The following is a 27,401-nucleotide window of genomic DNA, read 5'->3' as shown; positions in this document are numbered from 1 at the left end:
CTGACACAGAGCTGGTTTTGCCAAGCTAATAAACAATTCATTAAAAAAAAATCCTCCCCAAATTTGCAAATTATATACAATAGCATTGTTAATTTTGCAGTCCTGTTATAATTACTGTCCAATGTAGCATTCTACTGTAAATTCAAATCAACTTAAACGTTCTGATTATGTGATGGCAAGGTCAAGTCTATAGATTATTCTCATGATTTATAGGCAATAGTGGTTTATTAGAAAATGTTTGACTGGGTTTTAATTTTTATTAACTATTAAGTTATGAAGTTACAAAACTAATCTTCTAAAACACAAACATGTAATAGCTTAAAACTAAGCCTGGTTTATTATGCAATTTAAATTGATAAATGCCAGTAAACACTGACTAATTTTGTTTTTGTTACTCTATAATTCACACATTCTTTTTGTCTATAGTCACTATAGATTGTAATTTCTGTCAGTTTCCTCCTGTCTTAAGTAAATACAAGTGTTTCCTAAAACAAATAAACGTCCAGCAAACTTGTTCTAGTATGTGATGCGATGAAGTAGATTGCTAAGGCATTTAATGTTTTTACAGAAGAATATAATATCTAGTATGATATCATAATATATGTGTTCTGCTGTTCACTTTCTTGGGAACCAAGGGGAGAGATGTCTGTTGGTGTTGTATTATTTTTTTGTTTGGTGTTTTATTTGTTCTGTTGTGTTTTTTGTTTGCTTGTTTGATATTGCCTTTTCTAGTATTTATCTGTATATTTATGTTCATCTTCAGTATGTGAGAGAACTGAACGCAGACCTGCGTTTATGAGTGCTGATCACTACGTATCACTAGTCATATGATACTGATTGTCTCTGATTAACTATTTGCTTGGATAATATGGAGCACTCTGTTCTTGATGTACTGTTGGATTTGACCTGTCCTTTGTCTTATAAAAACTTCATTTATGGAACAAAAAATCAATATTCTTATTTTTATTTCAATGTTCACAGTTAGCCCCATTTCATCTGAGATAGTTTCGGAATTCATGGTAAAGGAGCAAGTACGTGAAATGAATAAAGAAATTGCTGAGAAAACAGAGAAGTATAAGAAATGCAAGCAAATGTTGGCAGTAAGTAAATGGCTGCTTTGGAAAGCTGAACACAAAGTAGCTATAGGTGCTAAGTCTTAAAATTACAAAGCTTACCCAGCTGAGTTTCCTTGCTTGTTTATGTGATACACTGCAATTATTGTAGAAATCTTAACATTACGAAACACATTTTTTATTAAGTCAGCTCTTGATTACCTGCGGTGTTAGAGGCTCCAGGCGAGGACCCCTCAGGATAACCCAGATGCAGTAAAACAAATGAACAAAACTACTACTGCTTCTATGCTTAATGTTGTTAATACTTTTTTCTTCCATTATATTTTAAGTATAATTGTTTTATAAATCAAATACGGCATGTTGCTATAAGCCAGCTGATGTCCAGAACAAATATAGCAATGTTTATCTGATATGCTGTTCAAGCGTAAGAGCTCTTCCAAATCCGGCTGTCCTGGATTTTTACAGTGTTTTGATATCGGAGTGGGTTCTGCCAACTAGCTTGGTTTCAGTCACACATAAAGGCATTTATGTGGTCGTCTGGACCAAAGTTGGCACCCGTAGTGCCACATTAGCCATGCTCTTCAAATATTAATACCTGCCAGTTATAACTTTATTTTCATTTAAGCCGTTTGGATGTACATATGACAATGGAGTATTTAATCAGTGGTGGTGGTGAAAAGTTGACTATTGTAGACTTGTTAAAGAAATGATTTCTGGGTATTGCTTTGTCTCTGCTCATTTGTTTGCTTGTTGTTTGGTGATTAGAAAAGTAAGATTAATCAACATTATGAAGTCAGAACAGTTAGAATGAAGATTAGAATTATAGACGTGGAATTTTTCTCTGCTTCTGTATGTTTTGTTCTTAAATAGTCATAATACATTTCGCACACTGCTACGAACTGAGTTTATAATCTTGTTTTTCTAATTCATCAGAAGGACATAATTCTGTTTTAATGTCAAAAATGTAACAACTGTCATGTAATTCTGCTCATTACCCAGTTTATGGAGAGCCTGTGTTAGGTTCTGTTGGCTATTTCTTCTATAGTGATGCTTGAGGAAAGGTTTGCCTTTGACCTTCTGGATGAAAGATATGTAGGTTGTAAAAAGTGCATGGGGAAAGGTATGGTATTGAGGTGAGACTTTTCAAACGATAATTATGATTACAGTGTAGTATTAGGATACAAAGAAACTGTGAAACTAAAGAACTTGTTGAAAACTCAGGCAAGAAAAAAATGTACTGAACATGGTTTATGCAGTGTTCAGTGGTCCTGTCCTCTTCAAAGTCTAGAGTCAGGCTTGATTTTTTGGGGAAGCCATTTTCAAATAGTCTCATTCTAAAAGCATGGAGTTTACACAGAGTCATTGTTGGAGGTGGTGGGGGAAATCTCTTAAAATGGTAAATATTTCATGCTGTGGTATAAACTACTTTAGGAGGAGAAGATGAAATGCAGCGTTTATGCTGATGAACTTGCTAAACTGGAGCTGAAGTGGAAAGAACAAGTGAAAATCAATGAGGGTATAAAATTACAGCTAGCAGCAATGGAGGATCAGTATAAAGTAAGTTACAGATTTTGTTTATGACAATGATTGGTATCTTGTTCTTAACATAGTTGCTTGTTTCTGGTCCTTCAAATAGTGAAGATTTTAATGGGGAAAAGACACTAAATGTATTTTTGCTGTAAATAGGAATTGTGTTCTGCACTTGTAGAAACAATGCAGTCTTGTAACGCTTCTTTTAAAGCCAGATCTGCTAAGTATATTACCAAATGGCCATCAGTCTTTTAATATTGTGGATTTAGACAAAACTCTAAATGATGTTAATCTTGTATTACAGGAGGAAAAAGGGTTAGAGAATTGTAATGTCCCGTTGCTTACTGTAATATTAACAGCAGTATTGTTTGGCATGTTTGTCTAAAATCTTCATATTGCATGCTGTATTACCAGTGTAGTGATGTTTAATGCATTTTATCTGAATTAACTAGAGAGATACAAGATGAGTGACTTGCTGTTTTTAAAATCATCAAGAGAGAATCACTTATTTTGGAGTATCGCAACTATAGTTTGGTGAAGTGATGTAACACATACACCAGAAAGTCAAGCATAATGGGCAGCTTTAGCTTACATGGGGCCTTAGTCTTTGAGGTTATGTGATAGTACATATGTTGATGTGGTGTTTTAGGTTAACAAAGACAAGATAAGAGCAACAGATTTCCATAAGACCAGCTTTTCTGCTTGTTTTCAGTCTAATGGTGACATGGCAGTTGACAGGACAGAATATTCTTTGTTTCCCATTTTTGCCCACTGTAATGAACAGGGATTAAATTTAACTGTGACTGTATCAGTTGTGGTAGGACCTGCCCTTCCATGAGAAGTTACAGCACTTTTTCTTTGTAAAATACTGAATTACTGTACAGCTCATTTCAGCACTCTGTAGGCTGCGTTGTCCTTTTTTGATACTTTTTAAAGCTTTCATTTCAATTTATAAAATGCATTGCTCTGTAAGATTTATTTAATATTATTAATTATCAGTGATCAGTTACCATGCATAATTTAATGTAAAATTGGTTTGTTTTTAGCTTCTCAATGCCAGGAGTAATAAATAATTAGTTCCAAAACGGCAAGCATTTTGACTGCAGTTCTAAACTTGTCATTGTTCAGGAGGGTTTGGGTGGGGAAAAAAAGGTGAACTTTTCTTCCCAGGCAGTAGGTTTCTCTCAGACCTGAATTAGGAGCAGGAATTTAGGGACTGGAAAACATTGATACGTAACTCTGCAGAGAATTGAGTTTATATGCTAGAAAAACAAATGGAGAGGCAGTCTCCAAAGTAACCAGTATCCAAATAAAATAGCCCTTTGTAGAGAAAGATTATTTAAATAATCCTTTTGAAGCAAGGAGGAAGTCTGGAAGAATTGTGAAATGTGTTAGTTGCATCTCCTCTGGGAAAACCCAACAGAAATACAAGGTTCATGAAACAAATTTAGTGTCTTTGAGGTAGGAGGAGGTTTTGGTTCTCTGAGTTCTGTTGAGGGGGGATGTGAGAGCTGGAGAGAAGGGAATGAAAAAAGTCACCGACCCGCTTGCCAACAGATTCCTTGAGAAATAATGAGATAAGGCTTGCAAACGTGCAGCTGTTTCTGGGCAGCAGTGTCTCCCCTGCCGTTAGTATTACTGATGCTACTCCTGGGTTTTAACCCAGGCTTTTATCATTCTACGACTGTTTTCTGAAAACTGGCAAGAAAAGGCTGCCAATGTCCTGTTGTTATCCAGTAGATAAACTTAAGGAGAATTGTTGGTTTTAATTTGTAGTGGTACTGTATGTTGCGTGTAGCTATAGTAGACAAAATAATTTCCATCTGAAAGATGATCTTAGATCGTCACTGAACTAACTTTCTTTTCACAACGTAACATCCAGGGAAGTAGTTTCTGTTCACTAATATAGGAACCTTAAACTTCTTTACATACAGGTTCAGCTGGCGGAAAAAGAGAGACGAATAAAGGAACTGGCATCACAGTTGGAACTCTTTACCAGTGAGAAGGTATTGACAGGATTCCTGCTAAATTTTGTAAATTAACATTTGTGAGGTTCTTTGGTTGGAGGAATCACAATTTATTTTTAAGTGAGAATTGGTTTGCTCTTTAAACATAGTTTTCCGTATTCATATGTTTTGCCAAAATGAGTTAGTAACAAGTTGTCTTATAAATACTAATATATATATATTTTAAAAGTACACCATAGTATACTAAGTCATCAGAACTGACTTGGCCTTTGAAAATACCGTCATTTATTGTTCTGTAATAGTGTTCTAGAATATTTTCTATATATATTCTAAAAAAAGGTTACAGAGGCAAGAATTATATCTTAGTTCCTGTCTGGAGTCATATTCCATCCAGGATCTAAAATCGTTATTTGTTTGCACATAGGGTTTACTTTGTGTAAATCAGTTATCTGAAATTGGAACTAGCTGTAGAGTTCACACAAAATAGGGATTCCTACCAGTTTTTATCCCATATTCCTTTCTCATCTCAGCAGCATCACTGTTTTTCTACAAGATTTCAGTGGACTTCCAGCCTCCTTCCTGCTTTACTCCTGTCTCTTGGTCAAAGAAGTTCAGCCCTGTTGTGTCTGGAGGCTGATACCACCACTTTTAGTGCATGTGCTGCTGTCAAATAGAGATGATTATTATTGAGCTCATGCTGCAGCCTTTCTGTCCTCTAAGGGAGCATCAGTTAGCAAAACTTGCAGGAATTTCATTTATTTGAGGCAGACTCTCTTCCTGATACTTTCAGGAGTTACTGTCTGACAGGCAGCACAATTAGTAAACCTTATTCCCTTTGGAATCCTGGCATAAGACATGAATGGTACAACACGCAGCTTTACAGTTTCTTTTGTCCATCACTGGTTAGGATTATTTTTGCTTTTATCCAGTGTTGTCCTAGAATAAGACATGTAGACATTTCAACAGTATAATATCCAGGTTTACATGATGTGTGCATGCAACCAAATCCTTTTGATGTCTGCACTTATCGGCTGCTTATAATAGTAAGAGCAGCTTGATATGTGACAGTAATGACTTTAGTAAATGACAACTGGAAAAATAATCCTTATTGGAAAAGGTACACAAATAGTACCCTGATTTTTAAATATATGATAGAAGAAAATGGACTGCTGCTTTCAAGAGTTCACTGTCAAATAAAGTTCATTACCATTACTGTTAAACCAGACATTCTGAAATACTAGGTAATGTTCTAATGTTGGAAGTACCTCTAAGGTGTTATATGGCAATTAATAAAAGCTAGATTTTACTGAAAAGTGGAATAATAAAATGTCTCTATTACATTCAGATAATATTGCATGATACTGTGGAAAAGTTAGGATTGTTCAGATTACTTTAAAAATCCAGTGTGAACAGATACTTAGTAAGAACAGCAATTTGTATTACTGATAAATTGAAATTAAACTTATTTCAGATAAAGCTAGTGAAGTCTTTTGTAAAATTCTAGATTCTCAAGTAGTTGGTATTTAAATTATCTTACTTTTTTTTTTTAGCCAAAGATGTAATTTTTAATAGATTTCTCTCATATTTTTCTAATTCAAAAGAAAGCAAAATAAAAGCTGAGTTTTTATGAATCTAGTTTAGCTGGAGGGAGTAATTTTAAACAACGCACATAAGAAGGAGAACAACTGTAATAATAATGTATGGAGCTTATAAAAGCTTAGAACTTTGTCTACCCAATTTATGGATATTTACATTCAAAGAAGAATCAAAGTGCCTTGCTAGACTGGAACCATGATTTAAAAGGTTATGCACAGTATAGTAAACAGCTTTTCAATTTATACTCCATTACCAGTGTTTGTTTATAAATGTCACCAAACATAGCATGCGAAAAATGTTCATTTGCTGTCTCTTCAAACCTATAAAATTTCTTGGTTTCTATTTTATTTACATACTTATATAGCCCCTTCTTTTTTTTTCCCATCAGTCTCAGGACCCTAGCTGTCCCACTTCTGGCCAAGACTATTTTATAGCACCTTTTTACAGTCACTTTGATCTACATTCTGTTTTAATCTTCTACGATGCTAAAATTAAAGTATTAATGCCACTGCCTCTCATTCTAAACTGCATCCATATTGGAGAAGAAATTGATTATAAAAAGGAAAAATTTTAATTTGGATGATAATTAATTGTTCCTGCTTTATAGTGACTAAACATTAATTATTTAGATTTTACATGCTCACTAAAACTTTAAGACGTAATCCTGACTATTTAACCTTAACCATTTCAATCATATATGCAATTTAGTCTATAAATCTAAAGTAATGCTAGCATCGTTTTATATTATATCTGCATGAGGATAATTGGAGGGTGCTATGCGGGAAGTGTCTTATCTTGTATTAGAAGATGTTTCTACAAGAAAAAACACACTACTCTTTTTATGGCCAGTGTTGCCAAAAAGTAGCTGCCTTACAGTTGTGGACACTACTTTTTTGCTATTTGAAAATGACTTTAAGAGGTTCCTAGGAACACGGTTTAGTGCAGGAATCAGGTTATGGTTGGACTTAGTGATCTCTTCCAACCAAAATGATCCTATGATATTGCTGTTGGGGTCTAAGTCTTTCATATCTGAAACCTCATTGTGTGTATGTAACAATAAATGTATGCTCTCTGTCTTTTTTCATTTGAGTGGTGCTTTGTTTTCAGAGTAGCTATTGCTACTTGATTTTGCATTTTTGGTTTCTAATGTTTCAGCTGAAGTTTACCTGTTTTTAAAAGGAACAACTCTTTTTTTTTTTAAATGTCTGAGACATTTTACTTCTCATGTAGTTAAATCACTAATTGAAATCTTGTTTGAAGTCTTTTGGGAAAAACACACACTTCCAATTTATTAACATGACGTTAGCAAATATTAAATATGAACCTAGAGAATTCTTAACAAAATACTAACCAGAAAGAACAAAAGGATTGGCAAGCCTTTTTATCTTAAGTCTCAATTTTTTTAATTATTATTTTCATTTTTACTTGTCAGAGTTTTTTGCTGGGTCTAAACTGTAAATGTCACATTCCTTTGGATATTCTCGGCACAGAGACTCTCTTTCCCTTAACCCATTTTATTACAGGGAAGGATGAGAAAGACTTTTCTCTGAATTAATTACAGCCAATGCACTAACCACACCTAAGTCGTTTAGTTACCGTCTTACATATGTTTGCTTACAGTTTTAATGGTTTATAAGTGGTAAAAACCCTTTAGTATGTATAATAATTGATATCTCTATGAATCTAGGATTTTAAGTATATTATTTTTTTGAAAAATTCTCTTTGAGCTTTTCAGGAAGATTTAATTGCGTTTCTGATAGAAATTTTGAAATAACCACTTAAGCACCTCAATAAATTCAAAAATTTTATATTTTGGATGAAAACGCTGAATTTTCGAAGTAAGATATATACATATGCTTGCTAAACTGTGAGTATGTCTATATACAAAGCAGGTGAGGTTATAAAGGAGGATGAATTAGAACTTTGCTCATTAGGTTCATAGAGAACAAATTATTTTCCACAGGCAGTGTAATAACTTTGGAATCTGTGCATGAAAACACAACTTCTCATGGATTTAAAATCCACTTATTTGTGATTAGACAGTGGTACAGGTGCAGTTTTGCTCCACGTGATGCTTGTAGTATAAATATTGTTTGAAATAAGTAACCTAGTGAACAATAGCACTAATTTCTGTTTGTTAGCATAGATAGAAGATACCAACCTTGAGTAATAGTTTTCCTTCCTAGAATCAATTGTCTTCAATCTGACCCACTTTTAAATTTTAGTTATCCCAGTGTTTACCTAAATCCTCTCCATGGAAAGTATCTGTAACATGGTCTCCTCCAGCTGTTCATCAAGTTAAAAATCTTGCCCAGAATTTCAGTAGAATTGTGACACTTGCTGTAGCCCATTATGGCCCTGACAGGAGAAACCTTTTCTCACTTGTTTTCATTCAGAGAACGGTGCAAGGTACATGGCACTTTCCTGGCCCTTTGCTTTGCTTGTCAACCTACATTGGAGGGATCAGGAGTTACTTATTATGCTTTCAAGATGCTTTCCAGGTCTTTCCTGACCTCCCATTCTCTGTCTTCTTTCCTTCCCTATTCAAATATCATGAATATCTTATTTGTATTTTGTTTTCTTCACTGACTGTTTTTTGTTACGTATGGTATATTTGGCACTAAAACAAGATGAAATGACAGTGGAAAGGTTCGCAGATGTATTTTTAAAAACAAATATCAATTTTTCTTTAAAATCTTGAACTTTGGTTGGACTCCATAGGTTAATTACATTTTGAACTTTGCATTGTTTAGGAACTTGGCAGGACACCAGGAAGTCAAGCTGGAAGGATAATGGAAGGACAGGTTTCACAACAGACATTACATTTTCGCAACCCGTATTCAGAGGAAAATGGACCAGTTCCTGCAGTGCCAGGCAGACTACCAGTATTGCAATACGGAAACCCTTATGCAATTCAGGAAAGAAGAGGTAAGTAAATTCCATCCCCTCACCCCCCCCAGTATAATTTCTTTCTCACTGTTTCAAAAACGAAGACTCATTTAATGCAGGTCAAGTACCAACAATCTTTATGCTGGTGCACAGAGCCTTTATTGATTGAGAATTTATTTAATAAAGTGCCTTTACTAATGAGAATCGATAAGGTAAACAAAAATGTGCTTAAGTCTTGATTTTTAAATGTAAGTTAGCACATCTGTGATCTCAAAATGCAAACTCTACTGAACAAAGATGCTCTAATTTTCCTTCAGATGGAGCAGATGGTGCTTTTAATCCTGATGAGATCCAAAGGCCACCTGTTAGAACGTCCTTTTGGGAGCTGGAAGATGACGTGGTGTGTAGTCAGCCTTCACGCAACCTTAGTCGGCCTGATGGTTTGGAAGATCCCGAGGACAGCAATGCAAGTTACCTTTTTCATTTTTTGTTTTCCTTGATGTATTTACTAATGAGTAATCAAGAGGTTTTTGGTGCCTGATAAGCCTGATTTATTGTCGTGTAAATCCAGAATTGCTTTTTCTTTTCTCTGAGCAATGTGTTAGGTGAATTTTGCTCACTTTGAAGGAGGAAACTCTGCACATCAGTTGATGATAATACCCATTTCCCCGGTCTCTTGAGTTACCAACCGGTTATTTTGGTGTTAGGACAGTAGCTTCTTAATATTTTTACATACTAAAGTAGAAAAATCCAGGGAATCTCACTCGTGATTTCTCTCTGCTGTGTGGTAGAATGACGGCTCAAAATGTTAGCTATGTCTCACTCATTTTATAATTTGTATGTGGGAACTAAATTGTAGCAGAACAAATAAAAATTTGAAGTATTTTGATACCAGTACTTTCAGTTAAATACTGAAGGAAAATGGGTATCTTATTAGATACTTCATTCTAATGTATTAATCTTCTATTGTCTTTTGCAAATCTGCATTTATTAATTTATGTTTTGCATGGGTTTTGCTGTTAGACATGTCTTTGGAAGAGCTAGTTGACTTTATATAAAGCTGATTAAGCTGGAACTGACAGATTCTCACTGATAGTCTTTTTTAGGGCTTTGTATGTTTTAAGTGGAAACTGGTTAACGTTTTAATACAGTGAACTTGCATGTTCTGTTATTAAAAAATTATTTTAGTAAATTGGCTTCTGTAATATACCAGGCTCTATGTCTTCATTTGAACAGGAGCAGGCTTCTTATTCTTTCTTATTCTGAGTATTCTTGCACCTTCAAAAATATTAAACAAGAAATACCTTTCTGCAAAGTATTGTGCTCTTTGCAAGTACAGTGGTATCATGACCTGTTTCTCATTTAGTCTAGTTTGCCACATTTAATTGCTATTAACCTTTGCAGAAACTGATCAGTGTTCAGGCAGGCATGATTTTAGCCCTGGTGCTCAGCACCTATAATGGAGAAAAATGTATTTCTCCCTCCTACCTTTTGCCCCCAGTGTCCATTACCGTGAATAATTAGAGGAACTGTCAGAACTTCTGCAGCCTGTTGGAGAACTAGAATGTGAGCTTAGTGCTGTTGCCCACCTTTACTTCACATTTTGCATATTTAATCTGATGGGTTTTGAGGTCGGTATTACATATGACAAGCTCTTCTGTAGTCATCTGCTTCAGTTTAATTAGCAGGGTGTTCTTTCTGATCTGTGTGCTTTGCCCTCTTGCAAACTCAGGAGAAACAGTGCTGGAGTCTTGTGCTCATTTGCTGACACAGCTTGGATTTTTGTAATGAGGTAGAATATAACAGGCTTAAATAAAGTTCAACTTGAGAAAAGATGCCTTTAAATCGAATAATCTATATCTTTATTTTTTTTACTTTCAAATGAGAATCAGTTGCTTGCTCTCCAAAAATAGATTCTATGTGTAGTCTACAAATTTACATGGAAATGAGTAGTTGCAAGAATCTTTCTAGAGAGACTTAGTAATTTGCGAAGGATAAAACAGTTCTAATGCAGTATTTTTAAAAAATATCCAGGAAAAACATCCATATATGTAGGTAATTCATTTTAAAGGAGAACCTGTCATTTGTGCAGAAGAAGCAGCAAATACAAAATGATAAATATCTTCATTGAGAAGGAAAGTGTAGAAGAACCTTCCTGTTGATGTAGAAAACTATAGTTGATCCATAATAGTAATGAATTTACAGTTCTAGTGACACAGTATAGACACATGATCTTTTTTCATCTATTGCAGACAAGGTACTATGAGTTTGATCTCTTTCAGAATAATACAAAAAGCATGTAAATTGATCATTATCCAGGAACACAGGATTCCTTTCGGCAAAAGTAAACTCAGTCCCTCAAACAAGTCTGTTACAAGACTGATGGAGACTGTCAGCCTCTTGAGGTGATGTGGCTGCTGTCATGTGTACTTCTTAGCAATACAGCTCTTAAAAATCTCAGTGATACAGCCTTGGTTGATCTTTCTACCCATCCTAAGGAGGAAACATGAGTCTTTCAGTTAATTATTTTAATAGATTAGAAGTGTGGCACAAGATAGTTACTATCACTTTGGTTGGCGATGTGGAAGAGGGATGCCAGCTCTGTCTCTGTTCACTCGCTGCTGCTTCTGCATTCTATTGTCAGAAGTTCTGTGCACTCCTTAAGAGCACACTTGGCATAGGGAGCCAGGATTTGTGCACAGCCTCGCAGTAGTGGATGGTGCCAGGGTGTGAACCGTCCCCATTCAGAGAAGGAAAGACTCCACAGGCACCCTAAGCTCACTTTAAGAGGATTGTTTTCATGCTAAAGTTGCGCGTGAATTATTTTTCTGGAGACACTTCTGTACCTGCAACTAATGATTTGATCTTCGCTTCTGTGGAGTGCAGCTGCTGTCTTTGCATCTTTCTGCAAAGTCATTTTGTCTTTCCTTCTCGTAAGTTAAAAAATTCTCAAGCTCGTGATTGAGGTGATCCTTCTGCTGAGACATTTGCTCCTAATGTGACCTGAACTCAGTTTCCACATTCCAAAGGAGAATGCTATTTGCTTTTACCCCAAGTGTGTAGGCTTCCTTTTCTGCTTCTCAATGAAAACTTTCTTGTTCCCAGACATGACCTTAATTATAAGATCAGGTGCTGGTGACACTCCTGCTATGCTGAAACTTAGGCTGCCTTTACTGTCTTCAGCTACACGGAGTTGTTGACCAAGTAAGGGTACATCTGCAAGTGCATCAGAATTTCTGTTTAACGTTGCTATTGTGTTCTGGTTTATTTTTTCTCCCAAAACTTTGTTTCTTGGGAATGGACACTTCTGTGCATTTGGTCGGCATGAAGAAGCACCAGTGACTCAAAGACGTTCTGGAATTCTTCCCACCTCTGGCTTTTGGAACTCCTAGGCCAACTGAGCTGTGATTTCTGAGAGGGATAAGCTGGTCTGTATTAATCGTGCCAGATGAGCACACACACTGTGGTGATTTTGTGTAGAGTAGTTGACTTGCCAGAAGTTACTGGCATCGTCTATGCAGCACTAACTTTCTATTTGTTCATGTGCCCGTAATTGACCAAAATGTAATCATTTGGAGCAAATAATTTCTAGAAGCAAGTATGTAGGGGGGAGAGATCCATAAACAAAACATATATATGTTTTTAATACTAAAGTGTGAGGTTTAGAAATGTAGTGCTGATTACAGTTGGCAGCGAGCCCAGAATAACTATCCTGAGACTCTTAAACAATGTTATTAGTCACAGTAAATTTGGGGAGGGGTTTGGGCTGTAACTTTTGGCAACTGACAACCACATCAGGATATTTGTTGAGACTAATCCAAAATAGCCTTTCTTCTAGCAAAAATACCCCACTACACTTGATTAGCATGATCTTACACTGGCAGCCAGTTACTGTCTTTTCTTTAAGATAAACATAAGAGAAGTTGGTTCCTCTTGTGACACCAGACTGCTCACAGAGAGGCAGAGAAACCTAAAGAGTTTGATTTTTGTTCACACTGCAGAGCTGAGTCACAGAAAGAAAATGTGTGTGCGCTTCTTTCCAATTTACCTGTGCTATACGTTGGTGGTATTGGCTGGTAATTTGTTTTCTAAAGCTTTAAGGTGCATATTGCCTTGCTTACTGTTGCATGTTAAAATTATCTGTAGAAATCGGAGACGGGGATTGTTCAGTTCTGTGGCTTTTGTACAGTATCACACAGCTTTCTTTCTGATTTCTGTTTGGCAGTCTTCAGACTCATTACATGAACTTTTAATTGCACTTGTGAAAGTTATACTTATTGCTTGAGACAAAAATGGTTACTTTTGGTAGAAGTAGGTGGGTTGTACTTGTTTCTGGCTTTCTCTTCTTCTTTTAGTGGCAAACTCCTTTTTGCCATGCTTTATTGTAATACTGTATTTATCTTTGTGATTCACATCATCTGCAGAACTCAGTGTGGTGTTTTGAAAGAGTCAGAGTTACAGTCCAGTGCTAATAGCTAAGTCATATTGTTAAAGGCATCCTTCATAATTTGTTCATCTAGACATGCACATTTCAGAATTCAGAAGGCCTGGCGTTTGTTATGCTACATAACCATGGTTCCAGCCTGTGGGTACTTGATACCAGACTTTTTGTAAGGACCTGTGCCACCTCACTGCAGGGCACTGTCGAGATCTCGGAACCAAGTATGTGGAGCCATGTCCCTGGTGATCAGTCTGGAGCACAGGAAACTGGCTCTGGGTCTGCATGGAGGGCAGATCAAACTGTCCCTTTAGCAAAACATGGACTATGGGCTTCTGTCCAAATAACTGGGATGACTTGACCATGGGGTCTTGAGATTAAGCTGATGCCTGTGCTTAAAATACAGTTTAGGCTGGGCTACTGAGACCTGGCCTCTTGACAGGTCCTGTTACTCTCATTCTGTAAAGCAGCTTCAGTGGGACTTCTCCTTTCAGCTTTTGAGTCTTCAGGGCGTGGTTTGTTTTTCCGTGTGACACTGAGCAGTTTTTACCTGTCATACTGGAAAGAATATGTAACATAATTTATAAAAGCATATATAAAATCATTTATAAGAACAAAGAATGTATCGTTGGTTATACCAGCTGGAAGAAATTGAGCACTAAGTGATTGTAAATGAAGGTGAGTCAGATCTGTCCTCCCTTTGTACAGAGTTCTCCATTTTACAGGGTATACTTTGGCAGTTTTATCCATTTCTAGTGACAGAAACGAACAGCTGTCAGAGTCCAACACTATGGGACATTTTCTCTGTTTTCCAAAAGTTCCAAGTTACCCCAGGGCAGTGCAGGAGAATTTTTAGTTATTGGTGATTGTGTACTGTTTATTGTAACTTGTAATTGGAATAGCTGTCAAATATTCTCAGGCTAAGATGAAGTTCTCATTGTTACTGTTGGGACTATTCTTTCATTACACAGCAATCTCTGTAACGTGCATGTCGAGGTATGCACAACAGAGATTGGTGTTCTTTTTGTTATGCTTAACCCAAACAAGAGGTTAAGAACTGATCTTCTGTTATATACTTGGCCAAGAGCAGAAGTGCACTGAGGAGACAGACTTGCCATATCTTAGCAGAGCCTCTCTCTTTTTCAAATCATCTTTTATTTCAAAAAGGAGTGAGGAGAAATGTTATATATGTACATAGTAGGGTATCACAGTTACCAGAAACTGAAAGGAATGACAAAAATGTAAATTATTTTATCTTACCTAGCAGCAACGCAATTAAAAGATATAAAAAAAGAGGGTGAGGGGAGTACTGAACAAGTAACCAAAACAACTGGAGTAAAAAATGTGGAGAACCCACCTAAAACAAACTAAAAAAACCCTACCCAACCTGTTAACCTGTGAAAACTTTATATAAGGTGGACAGAGAGTGCTGATTTTCTTAAAATAAATTTTTTAAATGGCAAACCTTCGTATAAATCATTTGGCATTTTGTTGATTCCAGTTAAAATATTTGGTCTCTCATGGGCTGTGGTAGTAGAGCAGAAATATGCATGTGGGGATGCTGATGCTGAAGGAATCTGCTTCTCCTGACACAACTAATGGAAACGGATGGATGGGGGGCATTGGTAATGTCACTTTTACTTGTGTGGTGTGTTCTAGGAACATGTTTCTTCTTCCACTCAGTACATCTTAATATTTATGGAATCTGTGCTTAAAGCCTGAGAGTTTTCTGATGGGGAAACCAAAATTTCTAACATATCCTAACATTTGTATGGAAGGCGGATTAGTGCAGGAATGATCAGTTCTGGGGTCTGTTACAGTGTTCAGATCAGCAGTTTCTTTCAGGCCTGTGTAAAGACCCTTTATAAAAGTGGGGTTTTGCTGAATGCATTGATTATTTCTAATAAGAAAAGACCCATCTGTATAGTGTTAGACACATAATTTAGGTTAATGCCCTTATATACCAAGTGACTATTTCGCACTGGTAAATCCTGACTCTACTCAACTGAAATTCATAACCCTTAATATAATGAATAACCTGTACAGTTGTTGTCGAGTCTGCTACTCTGTCCTAAGCAAAACTTCCTTAAGGAATTTGAGGCTGAAGAGCCCTTTCACCAGAGGAGCACTTCACCCACCTCATCATTTGTAACCAAGTATGAAGAAGTGCTGTGACAAAAATGCCTTGTGTTCAGCAAGTAACTGAGTGACAAACAGTAAAGGAATTACCAAAAAAGTTTTTTCTAGGGATTTAAATGTTAATTAAGCTGGTGCTTGTAGTTGAACTCTTATTAAGGAAGATGCACGTTCATTTCTCAGGTAAATCCTGGTCTGCTTTCAGTCAGGTATTCAGCAAATTTATCCCAGTTTTGGCTCTGTATAAGCCATAGCATTGTAACACAAGAGTACATTAAATATTTTTCCTTCTTTAACACATACATCCTCTCTCTTCTGTGACAGAAGGAACAAATAATATTGTAAAACCTGTGTGCCATTTTTACTGCAGGTGCAAAGCAAGTCAGACAGGAGAATGTTGGTGGCATCTGTCACAGCAAAGCCCCACTAGCTGCTTAATGGGAATGTTAAATTGTTGAAACGGAACAGCTGTTGTCAGGAGAAGACAGATATTGAGGGCAACTTCCCATCTTGCTGTTTCCTTTAACTCTTCATAAGTATGTCAGCCTAAAAATGAGATATGTTTGAATATATGTAAAAGCTGTCTGTATATGGCGTTTATACTGCTACATATAGTCCCTTGCACAACCGTTTCTGAAGATCTGCTAGATAACTGGTAATTCTTGCATATGAAGTGTCTTAGGGATGAAAAGGAAAATGATCTAGGAGTTGGAGTTTCAGAAATCTTGCTGAGTTTATCTGTATTCCCACCTTGATATGAATAGGTTTTGTGCAGATTTATCTAATAGCAGAACAGAACCAAGATGATGTGTAATAAAAGAATTCATACTGCACAAAAAATGGGTTTACAAACACAGTTCTGATTTTCTTCCTACTTTCTTATTTTCCTCTTGTGCCATTCTCTTTCCATAATTGTGTTTGCTTGTGCCACTGCGCTTATTGAAATCTTCATTTGTAATAATGTCATCATAGGGGAAAAAAGCAACATACGAGCAAAACCCTGCAAAACCAAGTGCTTTGACCCTTTGCGTGTCAGAGCCCGGTCACTGTAGGCATTCTTCATTTTTGTGCTGGATGATTTCCCAGTGTGGGCAGACTTCTCTTCCCTTGAGAGCAGCGAGGAGCAGCGGCACCCAGCGCTGCAGCTCCTCACTGCTCCTGTCCCTGCGGGCAGAGCACGCTGACAGGGCTGGGGACACCAGCGGCCACATGGGGCGATTTAGGGATTTTGCTGCTGATCCTGATGGCAGCATGACACGTGTGACACACTCAGCTGGCACGCTGCCCCAAACCGACTGCTGGAGGCGAGCGTGTGGATCGAAATCCACATCTCTTTTCCTGAAATGTAAATCGATGTGTTTTTAAAGTCTGACTTGACATTTTACTGTGTAGAATTGGAGTTTAGCTGCGGATAAAACGCGGTTGCAGTTTGTGGCGTGCTGCCCCGCGCTCGGTTGAACACGGGTTTTTGTGTGTTTCAAGCCGCCCCCGGGCAGTCACAGCGAGGCGACCTGTGTGTCCCCGGTCACCGTGCGAGCAGCGCGCTCCCACGTTCTGCCGCTGGTTTCTGCTCTGGGGACGTGGTCAGAAGGGTGTTCAGCTTCTCACCTTCCTTAACCGTGTCACCCTTTTGTACACCAAAACTTACATTGCAGAGATTAAAAATTGAAAGGTAAATTTCGTTCATGTTTATGCTTGATAACAAAAATGCATATGGAAGAGAGGAAAAAAAAAAAGGCTTCTTCCAGTGGGCACCATTTAATATTTAATTTAATTTATTTTTTTTCAATAGGATGATGACAACACTGTACCTACTGCTCCTGATCCTCCAAGTCTTCTCTTGCATGAACGTGGAACAGGTTTCTGCTTTGATTCCAGGTAAATGTTCTCTGTTATTGGTCTTTAGAGGATGGACAGGTTTCTGTGTAACTGAACTCTTTTACTCAGGGGTGGGGGCGTGGAGATGAAAAACTATTAAGCATTTTCAATGAATGTTTGTTTGGTTTACAATTAACTGTCAGAGAATATGCTGTTAGACTGGGTAGGCTACTTGTGTTATACCTTATTTTGATGGAATGTGGATAATTTCTTCAGTAAATGAATGAATTAACTTTTGTTACCCCCTCCGCCCCTTCCCAACCTAATTGTGAACCTAAGTTTAGAGCTTTTATAAAGTGTTATGTTTGCTAAGAGCGAGCATTTATGAGCAGAGAGAGTGGTTTCCCATGAAACTGCTTGGCCATTAAGATATTCAATAGATTTGTATTTGGTGGTAGCTGGAATTATGTCAAAATTATGTCACTTTTAAAATACCAGATTATTTTGGAATTCCTGTGTAAAACTGCTTTAATTGTATTGAGCACTTTCAGCAAAGCCGTTTAATTTAACTGTGTGATACTCGCTTAGATACAAAATTTGCTCAAATTTCAGTTTGTAGTAAAACTCTTAACATTGGTGGCAACAGGATCCTACTTTTACATTATCCTTTGCAATAACAGGTGAAATAACAGTTTCCTTTTTCCTTTCTGCCCGCCTCCCCGCACAGCTTTGACGTGCACAAGAAGTGCCCTCTCTGCGACGTGATGTTTCCGCCCAACTACGACCAGAGCAAGTTTGAGGAGCACGTGGAGAGTCACTGGAAGGTGTGTCCCATGTGCAGCGAGCAGTTCCCGCCCGACTACGACCAGCAAGGCTTCGAGAGGCACGTGCAGACGCACTTCGATCAGAACGTATTAAATTTTGACTAAATACTCTCTTTTGCGGTGTAGCTTAAGAAAACCACCACTTTGAGTAGTCAGTCCACCTACAGAGCCAGAACAGCGCAGCTTTCCTGTAAGTGCAAATTTCTGATTAAAAGCTGATATACTCTGATGGGAGTTTCGCTGAGCCGTGGCTGTCAGCTGCTCCTGGGCTATCTTCTCTAACGTGATACTAAAACAACTCACTAAGCCCCCACCTCGTTGTGTATGTAGCTATTTATTCCCCCACTTAGTGGAATTGGTAGGGACACAGGGATGACTTTGACTCAGGCAACATGAGACGAGCTTCATGATGCTCTTCAGCTACATAAAGTCACCAAAAGACCTGTGGTTTCTCTTGACTGTGGCAACTGAGGCACGATTAAAAGCGTAACAAACAGATGCTTATTCTATCAAATGGGTGTAGTTTTCCTTTGAGTATCACTTAACTCAGAAAGTTGCATAACTTACCCTATGAAAATATAGTTTTCTAGTACATTTCTGAACTGTAGATGCATGTACTGTGAGATTACATGCTTGCACCAAAATTAATGGCAAATACTTCAGTTTTACATATAGAATGTTTGCCTTAAGGGATAGTGTTAAATTAAGTACGCTATACCTAAGGCAGTATTTCTGAGTTGAAATAAACTGCTGTGCTTAAATGCCTAAAACGAATTGTTTAAAAACATCATTGCCATTATTTTGCAGTTGCGTTCAGTAGGAAATATTGTTCTATTTTCATGACAGTGACTTGTTATCCTTTTGGCTTAGGGCTTTTAAAACCTTCTGCATTTTAACTTTATGTATTTCTTTTCCGTAAGTAAATACATGTGTGTATATCTAAACATTTTATATTTACTTTAACTGTATTAAGTACGTTTGCTTTCCACTTGTTGTACAGTAGTCTTGTTACATTAAAAGCAAAATTATTCATGGAGTCAGTGGTCCTTTTTTCCTGCTGCTTATTTTGAAATAAGCCAGAGTTTAGGCTTTACACACTTAGCGCAAGTGAGGTTTCATCTCTGTATGACAAACTAACTGTTGCTCACGGGGTTAAGGTTTTGAGGAGCTTCTGTTGTCTGCAGTTCTCTCATGAACATGTGCAATATCCTGTTTGATGCAGGATTTATTAAAAGCTGCATGACACAGATAAATCGCAGTGTCTTGAGCAGCAGCTGCTCCATCAGTCCTCTGTGGTCTAGTTTAAGTCTTAGATTTGCTTTTTTCAACTGTGAACTTCATGTCAAGGGGTGGTGCAAGGTGTAAGTCATGGAAGTCCTGAAAGGGTATATTGTCTCTTTTGTTTTCTTACCATAACTCAGTAGTATGATGTGAAAACAGTTAGTTAGAAAAGGCTCTAAAACCAAAATATGATTAGTTATCATTATTAGAGACTTATGAAATCTCAGAGGTTGATGTCTCACAGAGCCTTGTTGTGATGTTGGCAGAAAGCAGCCCGGGAAACCTGAAGTCCTTCTGACAGATTACATCAAAATACCTTTCTTGTTTTCTTTCTTTCCAGGCTGTAGCATTCTGTGGAACTTTGTGCATCCATGGTGTAGAGCTTCAATTGCTTCAGGTGTTTATTGAACACGGACTTTGATACCAAAGTAGAATGTACAAATAAAAGACTATATACAGCCCAAGAACTTAAAGGTCAGATGTTTTAGGTCAGAGGCAGTTTATTTTAAATGTGATTTGATTTACATTTATAAGCAGCTTTCTTGACAGGAATTCTTTAAGTTGCCTTCAGTTCTAAAACAAACCTCTGTCACTTTCAAACTTAAAGTACTTTGTCCCCAACAAAACATATGAAAATATAATTTAAAGCACACTTTTCACAGACACAGTACAATACATTCACTATACACAGTATAACAAAATAGTCCCATCTTTACCTGTTTAATAATACTGTCACAATGAATAGGTAAATAGAAACTGGAATTTCTTTTTCTTTTTTTCATTGCTGAAAGGAATTTACATGCAACAATGATGTTTTATGACTGTTTAGCTGTTGAAGGAACTTACCCAGCCTGTGGTTTCTTGCACCAGGAGCAGAGCCAGAAGGGCTTTGCCGGCCAGATGTGCTGGCCAAAACTGCAGAAGGTGGGAAGGGGCCACCTGGGGCCTTGTGTGCACCAGCAGCTCATGTCTGGATCATCCTTCAGCCCCGGCTCACAGCGCTGGGCGGTACAAGCGCTGTCACCTCAATGGGATCAGAGAAACTCATGGTTTAGGTCGAGCAGGCATGTTCAAAAGGCTTATTCATTAGGATGATTCCTAAGTGTTTAAATGAGACTGAGGCTCTGCAGGTAATTGTCATCCTCACCAAGTTTTCCTTTAAAGCTTTGGAAAAAAAAAATGAAGGGAAGGCTCATTCTGTCTGTCTTATTTGAGCTTTCCTTTGCACTTAAAGCAACAGGAACTGAGCAAAGGCGATTACTGTGTTTAACACTGTGAGTTCCTCCCTGACCCTCACCACGTGAGATGTGGTTCCAGGCTGGGGCAGGGCAGGCGGTGCCCCCCCGTCACCCCGCAAACTCCAGGAATAGCACTTGAGAGAGAAAAACACGCAAGGCAGGAGCAAACATTCAGGTTTGGTCCAGACACGAACCGCCCTCAGGTTGGCTTTTGTTCTTAGTCAGTCTCTGCCCACCTGCTGCAAGAAGCACTTTAAATCATCAGTAAGGCTCATACATCATATTTCAGCAAAATTAATCGTAAAGCTAAACAGACACTTCCAAATGGGATGCAGTGACCTACAATGAGAAGCAAAATAAATGCACAAAGAAAATAAGTCTCAAAATACGATGAATGTGAGGGAGAGGCGTTAGCAACTCCCTCCACACAAATAATGGACCTCCTTAAACCACGCGTAGAATTTTCCATTTTTATTTGCAACCACGGGCACATGCTCGTACAGTAGTTGCAAGAATTGGCAACACATAAAACATTAAATCTGTTGGCAATATAGAACTACAAAGTGCTTTAGAACTTCATCTGAGATGAAGATAATTGTTTCTCACACACACATAAATTTGCACTTAAGTATTTCCAAGTGTCTTTCTAAGAGATAGCTCAGGGGTAACTATTTAGTTGGACTGGGATGTTGGTCCTCAAAAGTTTGATGGGCATGAACATAATATGACATCTTGTACCAAAAAAAAAACCAACCCAAAAAAAAGTAGCAATTTCTACTAACACTAAAGTGATTGTTCACTAGTTCGAATGGCAAGATTTTCAGCATTTCAAGAGGGGGAAAAAAAAAAACCCAAAGATTTGCAAGATAATATAAAATACAGCAAGCACACCTTTTTACGTATGTTATTTAAGTATGAAAATATTTTTAGCATATTATGTTAAACATTCTTTCATATTTATATTTCCATTACCTAAAAGACTTGCTACTCCACTGATAACTCCATTACGTAAGGCATGTTAACTCTAGTTTGACGAGGGTGGGTCTTGTTTTGGTTTTGCACACACATTGACGGACGCGTTGAAAAAGTCTTCATCATCACATTACAATCGTGACAGGGTGTCAGCGCCAAGCTCTCCTCATCTCGCTCCCCTTCAACACTCGGGTACAACTAAATATGCAACGCCCCCTCCCTCCCCCCATTTCTCTTTTGTTTTGGAGAAAAATGTTCTGAAGAACCTATAGCTTTTTATAGCACCTTATCTCAAAGTAATGAAAATGGGTATGATGATTACATGTGCAAATGTACAAAATCATTAACTCTACAAAGATACATCATTCCAAAATTACAGAAAACTTTAAAGCATGCATTTAATTTTTGTTTTTAAAGGGTTGCTGAATGCTTCCCCTGAAAAAGGTGGCTGTTCTGAGAATCAGCAACTGCTGGTGAGGATTTCTTGGCACATTTGTGACCAGCATGTTATTGCTGCATCTTCCTGATAATCTCAGCAGACACGGGGGGGTGGAAATTGATTGTGTGGTGCCGCAGGCCCTGAGCTGTCTTGTAACTCTTTCCACAGCGACATTTGAATGGTTTGCGTACGCGGATTTGCGTTCTGTGGCCGTTCTTGGCGTGGTACTTTATACCGTTCACATTCTGTGAGCGAGAAAGCAAAACGTTAGTGGTCAAGTGGTCTGATATTGACTTGGCTTCCTGTTAAAAAAAACCCAAAAATTGATTAACATTACAGGCAAAATCACACAAATTGCCAGGATATTACACAGGTGTTGGGCTTTCAAGATACACGGTGGGACAAGAAGGAGAAGAATCTGTGTGGTTCTAACGCACGAAATGTGTCTACCTGACCAATCCTGATCTTTATCTCCCAACGTATGGCACTTCCCAAACCCACATCATTTACTGGGCTCACACAGGGACGTTCTTTGCCTCCTGACTCTTCTGTTTTTTCATAGAGCATTGACAAATTTTATTCAGAGGTTCATTTAGAAGCAAACAAAGAATTGGCTTGAAGACTCGAGTCACACTCCTTCAAAAAGCTGAAGCTCCCCCCATGGTGTGTTTGTTCCGTTCTGTGTCATTGTTTCGAGATATGTCTTTAGGCACCAGCAAATTCTGATAGTTTACACATTGTCTCCAAAGAATTAGCTGCAGGAAATACTTAACTTAAAGAGTTACAAAGGGCACTTGGAAAATAATCCAGAGAAGCCGTCTTCAAAATAGCTATTGTTTTTAACAGGGAATATTCTACAGCTAGAACTGGAGAACTGACCTCCACTGTTGCTTGGAGAGTAAGAACGAAAACCAGCACCACGACACACCCTGATGCTGGCGAGGTTGGGAAATGGGCAACACTTCTGAGACATGAATCAGGAACCTCACTAAACATCAAGCAAAACGGCGCTACTCTCCTTCTCACGTCTTTCTGGCAAAAGTGAAAGATGCTGTTGTGGTCTCACTGGTATGTGAAACTGCTTAACATAGGATTCATCTGACCAGAGTCTGTCTTACCTGCTTCCTCTAAAAGAGCTGGGATTTTTGGATAAACAAGGAAAGACAAACTTGCATTAGAGCTTCTCCTACGAAGAGAAATGGGTGCCAAGACAATTTGTGACAGGACACAGCTCTGAGGCTCTACTGTGTCCTCTAAAATTTCCAGATACATACATCAGGGTTTTTTTAAAGCTATTTTAAAAAAGCCAAAACCCATTAACAACATGGGTAATAACTAAGCCACTAAAGGTTTCAGGGATTTTGTCTTTGCTGAACCGTTGCCTGTTTTTACACAAAGTCCCCTTGGCTCTTTTTAAGCAGCAAGTTCAGTTTTATTGTAGAATCATAGAATCATTTTGGTTGGAAGAGACCCTCAGGATCATCGAGTCCAACCATAACCAACCTAACTCTAGCACTGAACCGTGACCCTAAGAACCTCGTCTAAACGCCTTTTAAACACCTCCAGGGATGGTGACCCTGGGCAGCCTGTTCCAGTGCCTGACAAACCTTTCCATGAAGAAATGTTTCCCAATATCCAATGTAAACCTCCCCTGGCACAACTTGGGGCCATTTCCTCTTGTCCTATCACTTGTTATTTGGGAGAAGAGACCAACACCCTCCATGCTACAACCTCCTTTCACGTAGCTGTAGACAGCGATAAGGTCTCCCCTCAGCCTCCTTTTCTCCAGGCTGAACAGCTCCAGTTCCCTCAGCCACGCAGCTTTACAGCAAGTGGAAGCTCCAGGTTGGAACACACCGCAATTCAACAAGTCAGACCATTTGTTTAAAAAAAAAAAAAAAGTAAAAAGAAAAAGCCTTCATTAACAGAACAGAGCTACAACTCCTAAAACTTCCGAAGACTCTATATCCACCAGAGAGCAAACCCCAGGAAGGCACAAGGTGAATGTCTGCACTGCCAACACTTCCCTTCCTCTTCCCCAACCTCCTCATCCAGCTTCTGCAGAGGCAGAACCTCAGGTCTCATGTCCCGCTCCTGAGAGACACGTTCCCCTGGCCCTGCTCCCACCACCGCTCACAAACACAAGCGACAGAACCACACGGGACATGCGAGTCCCATCAGGGAATTTGGGAGGCGTGTAATCACGAGGGAAACCCCCCCCAGGCTCCCAGGGAGCTACAGTGTTCTCACCTCGCAGCGTGAAATGCGGGTTCGTATTTACTGCATGCTGACTGAGCCACTGCAGTAATGTATTTTTAACCTTTGAGCAAAACCAATTCTCTGGTTCCCACCTGAGAGCTGAGTGCGGTGCTGTTCTTGTCAGAACCTGTAACGCCTGGGGGAGTCTGTGCCACCAAAGTGGCATTTTAGGGCAGGCTGGGTGCCCAGGACAGGCTGATCTGTGGAAATCCTTTAGAAAGAATAATTTCGCCTAACATACCTGGAAAAAGGGTATGGTGCACGACTGAAGCACCTGCTCTGCCTGCAAGTTCACACCTCTCTCCTCTAGAGCATCCAGGCACCGAATCCTGACTCAGAAGTTGCAAGTCCAGCTCCCAAATTGTCCTTTGGATCCTTAAAAATACCAGACAACTCCAGCACAGCTGCCGTCTGAGATGTGGGAGACGAGACTCCTCAGCGTCCACCACAAACCAGAGACATGAACATGAGCCTTCAGTGCAGGTCACTTCTGGGCAAAGAGCATTCAGAGAAGGCAGAATGTTGTCCCACCAAGACAGACAAGGGCACATCAAAGTGACAAATTATCCTCAAGAGCACCCAAATGAATTCCCTGCAAGTCTTCTAAGATGCTGAGGCAGCTTTTAGGTGGTTGTGCCCAGAGGTCCAACCTTCAGCACCTGCAGGACTATCAGGGTGATGGGGCTGGGAATGTCACCGGTGCCACAAGGACCGTCATCAGGCATCTGCCAACACCTCAGTGCCGCTAAGGACCCGCACCTTCCAAGACCAGACAATCTGGGGATGACCTGCTAAACTTCTGCTACTGCAGTGAAATTTTTAAAACAAAGTTATAACCCCAAACCCCCCATGTATTTTGGAAAGTACAGAAACCTGTTTAGACTTTTAATTTTTGTGAGAAACCACTTTAAGCTACTTTTAAACTACTACCACTTGCTACAGATGCCATAAATCCGCAATCACAAATATCCTCCCTACCCCATGCCAGGGGCAGCCTTCTCCTGATCCAGATTTTTAACGATCCGCTCAGCCTCAAGTCACCACGCGCCTTGATGAAGGGGGAAAAAAGTTAAGGAAATGCCAAACCAGAAACCTACGTGCAATGAATTGGGCCATGGAAGGTTTGAGCAATGGTAAACCACGCAGAGTATGAGGAGGTAGTATAACATGAAATTTGACCCGTACTCCTGTCTAAAAAGAAAACTGTTGTTAGAATTACAGTCAACTCTTCAGCGCTTTTTCCACTGCTGTAATGTAAACACTTTGTTGTATGTCTGGGCCGAGTTTGCTGCGGTACGGCAAAGCCCACTGCCAAACTCATACATCACTTTTATTGCTCTGGTTACTTAGGTTGCTCATTATTTACTCTCAGAAACGATTGAGGAAGGAGATGGCAGTGCAGAAGGGCACTCTCAAATCTTAAACAGGAGGAAAACAATTATTAACCTGGGACCAGATCAGAAGGAGATAGAGAAGTTCAGGCTGGCACCACCTGGTTTGCATGGACATGAGGACACTTGCCCTGACACGGCAGCACTCGCGCAGCCCCCACACTGCAGAGAGCTTGCCACCCCCTTCTAGTAGGAAAGGAGATGTCAGGGATAGTGTGGGAGGGCTTCTTGTTTCAGACTTGGACATTCAGATATGTTTTTGTATCTCCTGGCTGCTCCTCCTCAAGCACTTTGTGGGTCCAGTTCCTCTGCTCAACTTGCAAGCTCTACCTGGCTCCTTTATTTCAAGTTAACTTCCTTCTTTCCCTCTCTCACTTCAATATTCTCCCTCCCGAAGCTCTGCCGAGTCTCACTGCTCTCAGATCAGCCTCCTGGGGGGTCTGTCCCACCTGACGGCCAAGGACCCTCGTGTCCCATCACCTGCCAGAGGGACAAGCCCAACGCCTCAGCATTCTTGGAAGGTAACACTTCTCCTCTTGCTCAAGGCCAAAATGCACTCATGCATATAAGCTACATTCTGTATGCACAGAAATCTATTATCCTTTTATTACTGTATTTGCAAAAACTAGAAAAATTATGACATATACTCTAGGGTTTTCTCTATAATAGTATATATGGGTTTGATATATAATAGAAAGATTAAAGCAAACAAACAAACTAACTTCATTTACTCTTTGGAAGTTGCTGAATAACTTTACCTACATCACATATACATTTTGAATGTCCTTCTCCAGAGCTAAAGACCAAATAACTGGCACATACAGGTGGTATTGACTAACAGGAAAACTAATTGCCACCTCCATAAACCCACACTTTAGCTCCTACAGGTGGCATTTTATCAAGGGCGTTAACTACTCAATACCCACACACTTCTGGACAGGGCAACTAAATGGGGATGTAAATCTGAATCTGGTGAGAGTGAACGGCACAGAAACAAGGCTGAGATTTCTGGGCTCCCTTGAATCATGCGGATGAGTTTCTAAAAATCAAATTTAAGGCGTTAAATACAAATCACATGAAGGAAAACAAAATCCATCAAGGGCAAACTCTACAATACTTACAATTGGTTCTCTAGGTCAGTAACCATAATTAGAGAAGCTTCAGAAATTAGTTCAGAACCTTGTGTTTGAAGCATTGAGAAGTCAGAGTACTTCAGATCTATTCTGCTCTTTCTAACTGTCCCACAAACAAATCTACATATAATTTTAAAAAAAAAAGGTGTTGGTTTTTTTTTCCCTAAAAACTTTGGCTCCTCAAGAACATCTGTGCCATACTACAGAGTAACAGCACATATTGTAAGCAAGTGATACTATTTCTTACAAAAGGAAAGTTCCTGAAGAACAACTAAATGTTTATGACTCGCTTCTCCTGCGCTGCCTATGGGAAACCAGCAAGAGAGAGCAGCTGGGCAGGAGGCCAGTGGGGTCTTCGATACTCATCTGGGTATAAACATGTTCTCATTACAGTTTCCATCGTCCGCCCCAGCCCCT

At 38.9% G+C, this 27,401-nt stretch overlaps 2 protein-coding genes across 7 annotated transcripts in view; one reads left to right on the top strand and one right to left on the bottom strand.

The window, feature by feature from the left end:
• TAX1BP1 (Tax1 binding protein 1) overlaps window positions 1-19,307 on the top strand; it is a 63,140-nt gene extending 43,833 nt beyond the window's left edge. For 4 of the 6 annotated variants that reach the window (XM_080340050.1, XM_080340046.1, XM_080340047.1 and 1 more), the window contains 7 exons: window positions 982-1,100; window positions 2,505-2,630; window positions 4,538-4,609; window positions 8,920-9,094; window positions 9,373-9,521; window positions 17,422-17,507; window positions 18,175-19,307. In XM_080340050.1, coding sequence (XP_080196176.1) covers window positions 982-1,100; window positions 2,505-2,630; window positions 4,538-4,609; window positions 8,920-9,094; window positions 9,373-9,521; window positions 17,422-17,507; window positions 18,175-18,376 — 929 coding nt within the window. In that variant the 3' untranslated portion in view covers window positions 18,377-19,307. The remainder of the gene's footprint in view (window positions 1-981; window positions 1,101-2,504; window positions 2,631-4,537; window positions 4,610-8,919; window positions 9,095-9,372; window positions 9,522-17,421; window positions 17,508-18,174) is intronic. The other 2 variants (XM_080340051.1, XM_080340049.1) reach the window with 2 other exon arrangements.
• A 2,962-nt stretch (window positions 19,308-22,269) lies between these two features.
• The window catches only part of JAZF1 (JAZF zinc finger 1), a gene marked incomplete at both ends in the record, with an annotated part of 189,865 nt that continues 184,733 nt past the window's right edge, over window positions 22,270-27,401 (bottom strand). Inside the window, one exon of the mRNA XM_080339556.1 lies at window positions 22,270-22,446. Within this exon, the coding sequence (XP_080195682.1) occupies window positions 22,270-22,446 (177 nt within the window). The remainder of the gene's footprint in view (window positions 22,447-27,401) is intronic.

The sequence above is a fragment of the Nesoenas mayeri genome (genome assembly GCF_963082525.1).
Source record: "Nesoenas mayeri genome assembly, chromosome: 2".
Taxonomy (NCBI): domain Eukaryota; kingdom Metazoa; phylum Chordata; class Aves; order Columbiformes; family Columbidae; genus Nesoenas; species Nesoenas mayeri.
This window is presented reverse-complemented; position numbering and strand designations above follow the sequence as displayed.